Source organism: Chondrus crispus, genomic scaffold (assembly GCF_000350225.1).
Source record: "Chondrus crispus Stackhouse genomic scaffold, scaffold_393, whole genome shotgun sequence".
In the NCBI taxonomy this organism is placed as follows: Eukaryota; Rhodophyta; class Florideophyceae; order Gigartinales; family Gigartinaceae; genus Chondrus; species Chondrus crispus.
In genome coordinates, this window is record NW_005179302.1 from 8,232 (window position 1) to 16,401 (window position 8,170).

Below are 8,170 nucleotides of genomic sequence, written 5' to 3' on the forward strand. Positions count from 1 at the left end.
AATTGGGGGCCCTTTACTTGTGGACGGCCGAGCGCCGCCCCCAAACCTCGTGCGGGGGGTGGAGGGGGGAGGGATTGGGTAGGTTATAAGGAGGTGAAGGAGAGGGGAGTGGGGCGACGGCCGGAGCTTCGAGAAGAGCCTTCGGAGAGTTGACAAGGACGTGGTGATTGGCATGGGTGGTGATTGTCGAGGTGGCGGCTTTCTCACGCATGCGGCATGCCGCAGAGGCAGATCCATGTAGGCAGACGGGAAACAGTGCTCGCCGCCAATATGGCGCTCCTCCGCCCCCCGTTTCGCGCCTTTGCATTCCTATTCGCTGTTCTCTCATCTGCCAACCGCACGCCGCCACATGTATCATTAACTCCACACCTTTCCCTTAACTTCAACACGTGTCCAGGACATATACGTGTATTCTTGTCACGTATTCCATCTGTACACGTTGTTGACGTGTGCTTCCTGGCCATTCCATACACGTGTATGGGCGTCTGCGCGCCAATTCAACTCAAACGCGAAACAACCTGCGACCAAAGCGCGCGCTGTCCATCGCCTGCGTTTTAAACTCTCCTCCTTCCCGCCCCAACCTCCATCAACCTGCATTCTATTGCCCATTCCCCATTCCCCATCCCCCTTCCCCCTTGCCCCCCTCCCCTACCGGCCATGCAAGCCCCGGCGTGCACCGTCCTGACCTGCGGCCAGCTGCGCCTGCGCCTCCCACCCGCAGCCCCCATCCCCTCCATCCGCATGTGCCCTGACTCTGCCGCCGTCGAGCTCGACTTCCGCGCCTTCTCCGGCACCGTCGTCTTCGAGCCCGTCCCGCAACCGCCGCCGTCGGCGGGAAAGCACGCTGCCCACACTCCCCCATCTGCAGATATCGATCACGGAAACCCGAATAGTCCGCTTGCTGCCAGTCCCCAATCCACCCCACAACTAAACCGCTCGCAAGCACAACGCAGTCCCATCCCACAGCCGCAGCACCAGCCGCTCATGTCGCACCCCATCCATCTTGCCGACCCCTTATCTCTATCGCAGCCGCTGCCCTCTTTCCCTGTCTCGCAGCCGTTCGCCCTCTCGCAGCTTCCCTCGCCCTCGCTCTACTCTCCCTTCCCGGCCTCGCAGCTGCCCGACATGCCGTCCTCCTCCGAACCCTCCGTCCCGACTTCGCACACGCCGCCGCAGCCCGCACCCATGGCCGACCACTTTGCACGCGCCTTCATGCCGCTCTCCCCCCCTTCGGACGACGACCACCACCTCCTCGACACTGCCGTCTACTCCTCTCAGTCCCCGCCCACCACCAAGCGCCAAGCCCCCGAGCACGCCGTCAAGACGGGAAAGAGGGTCCGCTTTCAGGCAGACCCGCAGGTCTTCAGCCCGCCGCCGCTCCCACTGTCGCCGGAGCCGGCCAAGGACAAGGAAAAGGACAACCTCCCGGCCTCGGAGCCGACGCCCGACCCGGCCCCGCTCGCCCCCCCGCGCTCCAAACCGTCGCCGTGGAAGAGCATGCAAATTGATGATAGCGGCAACTTGCCCGCGAGAAGATGGGGCGCCTCGTTCACGCGGCTGGATGATGACACAATCGTCTTGCTCGGCGGCGAGTCGGAGCGCGACGGCTTTTTTAAGGAAATGGCCGTGTTTCATGTCAGCGACAGCCGCTGGTTGCAGAAGGGCAAGGACACCCCCGAGATGCCGCACGGCGGCCGCGCGTGGCACTCCACCACCTGCGTCGACTCCAACCTCTTCGTGTTCGGCGGAGAGAAGGAAATCAAGGGCGAGCGCACGCAGACTAACGACGTCCTCATGTACGACACCACCTACTTCACGTGGTACCCGCCCGCGCTATCCGGCAACACGCCGTCCGCACGGGGCGGGCATTGCGCCGCCTTGCTCCCGGGCACGAACAGCATCGTCATCTACGGGGGGATCAACGGCAACAAGTGGCTCAACGACCTGCACCTCCTCCAGGACCTGGCCATGTGGTCCAAAGTGCGCACGACGGCCAAGTCGGCGCGCCCCTCCGCGCGCTCGTACGCCAGTCTCACGCCGGCCGCCGGCTTTCTCGTCCTGTTTGGCGGCAACAACAAGACTAAGAGCTTCAACGACGTGCACCTGCTCAAGCCGGCCGACCTGTTATGGTCCGAGCCGGTGATCCTCGGGCGCGCGCCGCGCGCGCGCACCGGGCACTGCGCCGTCGCGAGCAAGGACGGAAAGGGCGTCGTCGTGTACGGCGGATGGGACGACCTGGGCGCGCAGCGCCTGTTCTACTCGGACGTGTGGGAGCTCCGCATCAAGAGCGAGACCGAGTGCCAGTGGGCCTGCCTCTTCGCGGGGGATAACGCCTGTAGGACCCCTGGGCCACGCGCCGGCGCGGGGCTGACGCGCGTGGGAGACGAGGGTAAGATGCTGCTGTTTGGAGGGTGGCACCAGTTTACGTACTTCAACGACATCACCGAGCTCGTGTTACCATTCAAGAAAAAGAGCAAGCCTGCGTTGGCGCCGTTATGACGTGCGTAGAGAATACATACGTACAGTTAATCAGTGCTTGTACATAGAGAAGCTAAACACAAATTCAATAAATCATATCACCTTTAAAAGCGCCACCGTCGACACCGTCCCAACGCAGCAAGACACCACCCGCATCTCACCCAACCACCCCTTTTCTACCCCCTCATTCCCTCGTCTTCGCTTCTCCTTGCCCCACACCTATGTCCTCTCCCTCTCGCAAGCGCCACAAAACAATGTCCTCCTCCGCCTCCGAACCCATCCCGTCCGAACCCGTCCCCTCGTATGTCGTCCCCGACCTTGTAATCGACGGTTCAAGCGGCGAAGGCGGCGGCCAGGTGCTACGTCTATCTCTCTCCCTCGCAGCAATCCTCTCCCGCCACGTCCGAGTCACGGACATTCGCGGCAACCGCCTCGTCCCCGGTCTGCAGGCCCAGCACGTGGCCGCCGTCAACCTCGTCGCCGACGTCTCCAACGCCTCCCTGGTTGACGCTTGCGAAGGCTCCCAGGCAATCGAACTCCTCACGCCACGCCCACGCACTGATCCTGCACACCTCCCCTTCCTCGCTGCCGTGTCCACGGCGGGCGCCACAGCCCTCGTTTTGCAGGCTGCCCTCCCGCCCGCGCTAAAGTTTCTGCCCGGAGGAAGTACTGTCGCCATGAGATTGACAGGCGGCACCACGGCCATGTATGCCCCGCCTAGCGATTACGTGCAGAAAGTCCTCGTGCCCAACTTGAGGTTGTTTGGAGTTGATCTGAGATTCGACGTAGTGAAGCACGGATTTTTTCCTAGGGGAGGTGGACAGATTGATGTCTCGTTTGATAAGAAGGGGTGCCAGGCTGTCGAGGGGAAGGATGCGGTGTGCGTGCTGAATCCGATTGAGTTGACGGAAAAGGGGACTCTGCTTTCCATTGAGGGGGAGCTAGTCGTGTCGGGGTATGATTATGTCGTGAGTGGCGTTGTCGAAGAAATGGCCTTAGCGGCCGTGAAGGAAATCACGTCACAGCTTGGATATGTTAAAGTTACCGCCCCGTTTAGGCGCAGGCATATTACTATCAAAGAGGTCAGCAAGACGAGCACGTCGGGCAAATGTCTGTGCTTGACGTTATTTGCCCGGTTTTCAAACGGCTCCGTTATGGGGTCCAACGTCTTGTGGTCGGAACAGCAAGCGGCTCAGCGCAAGGATTGGGCAATGCTGAAGAAATCGCGCAGAATGACTTATAAAGACAAGCTCAGGTTTTGGAGAGAGTCCGTGTCGAGTGCGGCTACTGAAGCCGCCAAAAGGCTTTGCGATACGATTGGTACGGAGGCAGCTGTAGATGAGTATATGGCTGACCAGCTGGTCGTTTTTATGGCCATGGCGAAGGGAACTTCGAGATTGAGACTTAACAGGTTGACACCGCATTTGGCGGGTGTTTTGTCCATTTGCAACAGCTTTGGGGTCAGGATCCAGCTGGAAACGAGATTGGACAATGATTTTGTCGTCGTTTGTGAAGGGATGGGAATCGAGCTAGTTAGGTAGTGTTTCGCTAGGACTATGAAACGGACACACAGGTTGTGGTCTGACGACCTCATTTTGTAAATAGTAACAGCCGCGTTAGAGTGATAATTCTCGTTCATTTGTTGTTTCAAGGTTCCCGTGTTTGGAACCTGTGAACGGGTTCACACTCTTATCCGAGGGTTGAAGCTAACTAGGTGACTGACCGAGGCTATCTCTGGTGGCTGCCTCTCTACATCGAAAATTTATCTGCTGATCTCCCATCGACCACGCCCTTTCGAACGAAGTACGACGGACAAGAGGTGTGACAACTGCACATCCGCAGGTCTTTAGGTTTTTACCATCGACAAGTGATGAACCACCAAGTACCAGCCAGCCTTCATGGCCATCTCTTTCATCTAGTCCCGTCCTTTGTTGGTAATGACATCAACGTAGTTCGGCGTCACGAACGAAGCGCAAAGAAGGAAGAGGGGCTGGGAGACAAAATGCGGAAGACGCCCGAAAGAAAACGGGATGAAAGGCTGTCACCTCACCCGAGAAAAGACTAAAGGAATGATAATCTCGACGTTTGGTTGTCTGCATGAATAATGAGCCTGTTTTCATTGAAGCAAACCCGCATGGTAGAATGAAAAGATTGGGGTCAGTTCAAATTTCTTCAGTCTCTACCCTCACGAGATATCTCCGACTTCCGAACTGGTGTTGTTAGCCGAGGCTTTCGGCGTAGAGCCTGCGCTCTTTGCAGCGTTTCCATACTAGCTCTCATTGCACGCCTTGTTGCAATGGGACTGTCTTCTATTTCTGCGTCGGTAAAACACGAGTCCGTGACGGTCCTTCTTGCGACTGAAGCCTTCCGAGGAGTTTGCCTTCTCGGTACTGTAGATGAAGCGTGCTTTCTGACCCTTTGTGAGGTTTGGGGTTTGAGGTTTGTTTCAACATCTTTATCCCTTCGCCCATTCGTGGACGTGTTTGCTTGAAATCGAAGGGTCACCGATTTGGGAGCAGCCCCAGCTGAATCTGAAAAGGCTAGTTGCGGCCTTCTCCTTCTAGATAGAGTAAGTGTTTGTTCACTGCTTCGAGAATCACTTCCAGGCATGGCCTTGGTTTGAATATTTGGTGATTCTCCTCCATACCGTGTCACTCTCCTTGAATATATTGAGGCTTGGGGATAATTACTGTCTGCTTGCACGGACTGGTTTTCGTCTTTTGGTGTTTCTTCACTATAGGTTACTTTTTGTTCGGGTATATGTTGTACGAGCATGTTTTCCTCGAACTGTACACTCCTTATCGTGCCAGATGCTCTCTTTCGTCGGTAGTCGCAGAATTTGCTCTGTGAAATCACACAGAGTTGATCAACAAGGTCGAATTTCATGTCCAGCCAACAGAGTACAAAAGCGATAGCAAAGACGATAAACAACTTGCTGCTAAACAGAACACCGACGAATTCCGACAAGAACGGGAAGAGTTGGCAAAGTATAGAACGGATTCCTTCGCAATGCTGTGGGATGAAGACCTGGTGTTTTCGAGAAAACGAGTTTCCCGAAGCCTTAAAGACTTCCGTGATCCAGACTTTGAAAAGCGGGTCACTGCTGCGCCTCGTTACTTCTGCAAGAGGTTTTGGTTTCAGATCAGACTCTTGTGTGTGCAGTCCCAAAGCAGAAATCCTATCCTTGACTAAGACGTCTCGTTGTCTCATGAGGTCTGCTTGCACCTTCCTCATTGCATTCATTCCCCTGTTTACAACTTCGCGAGTCTCTTTGCCCCAAGAATTCCAAGCAGGTTCCCTCTTTAGACCCTTCAAAGTCTCAATTCTTCGTCGGACTTGCTCTCCGGCTTCATTCAAGGCGTTGTAAAACCTTTCAGTAGGTGTTTTCTCCAAAGTAGGATTCAAGCCAAGGCTTAAATGCCCGCGCCGTTTTACGTCGTTCCACAGCAACTCAACAAAACCTCTCACCTCTTTCTCGTTCAAGGTTGGCCTGCGATTCAGCGTCGTAGAGGATCGTTCAAGGGTGTTACGAGGCCCCACCCTAGATCCAAGTACAGTTCTCCAGGTCTTCTCCACTATTTTTTTTAAAAGTGTGGAAGCCTGAGAAAATGCATTGAAGAGCCTATTCCTCGCGAGAGATTCGGAATAAGCGAAATCTTTCCAGAACGGGTCCTGAGTTATCGCATCAATAGGTTCATCTTCAAACATTTCCCACATCTCAATTTCTTCCCTATCGTTCATTTCATCTGTTTTTGAATGCGACAGCATGTTAAAAAAGCGGGTGAAGATGCCCTCCTTGGTTCGAACAACACCGGCGGTTTTCCTTATTCCACCGAATGACGGAGCAAATGTCTTTGGTCCGTGTACCTGATTCGACAAACCATAGGTACTTGGGGAGTATAAGTCATAGTAGTGTTGATTTCTTCCATTTGTCCTTGGCGAGAACGTGGGGCTGCCTTTTCTGTTTGCATATTTTATTCCAGCTCCTCTTAAGGAGCAATGCGAGAACCCAAATTTTTGGCACGGGATCTGCAAAAGCCGTGAAATCTTCTCTAGGATTTGAACTGATAGCTTTGGTTGGCTGTTATGGAGCGTAATAAAGCTGGTAAAGAAACCAGAAAAGAACACTGCCACAAAAATCGGTAGAAGCAAGTGCTTCGAAACTGACATCCTAAAAATCATAGTACGAATGTTTGACGCTGTATGCATTAAACGGAAGAGAAGTCCCTATAAAAGCATCAAGAGAATGTCTGGTTTTCTTCCCTCTCCGTGAGAATACATAGGCATGATAGGACAAGACTTTGGTAGCAGGGCCTACTGGTGCGGAAGGTGAAAATGTGGTGTATGGCTGTGGCCTTTCGATATTTTTGCATCTGGGTCAAACTGAAGCAAAGAAGTATTGATTACGCCCCTTCCCGTTCAGGGGGCATCATGTCACCCTTTTGTCTGTTGATGGGCGCCCATCGTGATACTGTATCGGATGTTGAGGTTTCTGCCAAGCTGATTGCACAGTATTTTTCTAGAGCGGTTTCCAGCGATGATAGACACGCAATCAACCAATCAGGACTGGAACACAACCACTACAACCGTGCATTGGTGGCGACAGATGCAACACTTGTACACGTATTATAGGTATAAGCTGCTTCAAAATAGGGAATTGTTTTGTGTTTCATGCAAGCCACAAACGCCCAAGTTGAAGCAAATCAGCCTTGGATGAATTTATTGAATTTGGCGACAATGGCAGTAAAGGCGTGATGAAATGAGGACCATTCCAACAACTCATTTCCTTATCCGTTTGGAGCTTGGAATCTGAAACGGACTCGACCATTTTCTGTAGAAGATCACGCCCTACATACTTTCATAGTGTACATACAGTAGCTTTCCCCAATCCCGTTCATCTTGGAGTTCCTGCCGATTGCATTTATGTTCCTGCAATCAGAAATCACTGCATCCGAAGGCTGATATGATTCCGAAAGGAAATACAGATGTCGTGAATGCCTTGTTCAAGGGAGCCCCTGGCGAAAAACAATACGCATTTACCATTCAGACGCCTTTCTTGAATGCCTTCAAGTCTTCTTTAGAATATAAGCTTGTAATGAAAGCATTGCATGCCAGAGAGCAACACCAAGCTCTTTTTTGAGTATAACCACAAAGGGCAAGTCTTACGGTTGTTTACCAAGGCTGCTCGGCATATTCAGCTCGAAGAAACGCATCACCTTGCGTTACCTCAGCCGATAGAGATGTTCACAGCGTGTAGTAGTGGAAGTTTGTGCTGAGGTAAGAAGCATCAGCGTAGAAAGCTGTATCTCATTGGCTTCTTCCTGGAATGGTATCTTAATGTTGTTACAGAAAGTTGCTCCACAACTGCGAAAACATGGCGACGTCCTGGGGCAGGGTTCAGCCAAGAATCAATTGGCCGAGGGGCATTTTCGAGTCTGCCAAATGAGCAAGCGAAAAGATATGCGACGCCATTCATGGAATCGAGTGGTCAACCGCATGAGGGTGTTGTCCAGCAATATCCCGGTGGTGAAAATTTCCGAAAAAATAGCATGGCGGACAACGGCCCTTCGCGAATCGCCACAGATTTTTTAAGAGCTCATTCTGCACCAATGGAAGGCTTCCCTTTGCACTGCATTTTGACGATATGGTGCCACTTGGAAGCCGCAAATTGCAGGATCCTCAATATGGCAGC

The 8,170-nt window shown here is 53.3% G+C and overlaps 4 protein-coding genes; 2 read left to right on the top strand and 2 right to left on the bottom strand.

The window, feature by feature from the left end:
* Positions 1–237, bottom strand: part of CHC_T00001056001 (hypothetical protein) — a 1,888-nt gene extending 1,651 nt beyond the window's left edge. Inside the window, exon 1 of the mRNA XM_005718517.1 lies at positions 1–237. This exon is cut by the window's left edge and continues 1,482 nt beyond it. Within this exon, the coding sequence (XP_005718574.1) occupies positions 1–237 (237 nt within the window).
* A 1,396-nt stretch (positions 238–1,633) lies between these two features.
* Positions 1,634–2,143, top strand: CHC_T00001057001 (hypothetical protein). The gene has a single exon (XM_005718518.1). The coding sequence runs from the start codon at positions 1,634–1,636 to the stop codon at positions 2,141–2,143; it is 510 nt and encodes a 169-aa protein (XP_005718575.1).
* A 352-nt stretch (positions 2,144–2,495) lies between these two features.
* CHC_T00001058001 (hypothetical protein) lies at positions 2,496–4,111 on the top strand. XM_005718519.1 is given in 4 exon segments: positions 2,496–2,532; positions 2,590–3,842; positions 3,944–3,973; positions 3,974–4,111. The coding sequence occupies 3 exon segments, from the start codon at positions 2,496–2,498 to the stop codon at positions 3,971–3,973; spliced, it is 1,320 nt and encodes a 439-aa protein (XP_005718576.1). The 3' UTR covers positions 3,974–4,111.
* Positions 4,112–4,650: 539 nt separating this feature from the next.
* On the bottom strand, positions 4,651–6,687 carry CHC_T00001059001 (hypothetical protein). The gene has a single exon (XM_005718520.1). It carries the CDS (start codon positions 6,685–6,687, stop codon positions 4,651–4,653), a length of 2,037 nt encoding a protein of 678 aa, XP_005718577.1.
* Between the last annotated feature and the right edge of the window lie 1,483 nt (positions 6,688–8,170).

Coding starts and splice junctions, on each gene's coding strand:
- CHC_T00001057001 (XM_005718518.1), top strand. CDS start 1,634: ATGTCAGCGACAGCCGCTGGTTGCAGAAGGGCAAGGACACCCCCGAGA.
- CHC_T00001058001 (XM_005718519.1), top strand. CDS start 2,496: ATGACGTGCGTAGAGAATACATACGTACAGTTAATCA. Junction 2,533..2,589: donor TACATACGTACAGTTAATCA/GTGCTTGTACAT, acceptor CACCTTTAAAAG/CGCCACCGTCGACACCGTCC. Junction 3,843..3,943: donor ATATGGCTGACCAGCTGGTC/GTTTTTATGGCC, acceptor CTTTGGGGTCAG/GATCCAGCTGGAAACGAGAT.
- CHC_T00001059001 (XM_005718520.1), bottom strand. CDS start 6,687: ATGCATACAGCGTCAAACATTCGTACTATGATTTTTAGGATGTCAGTT.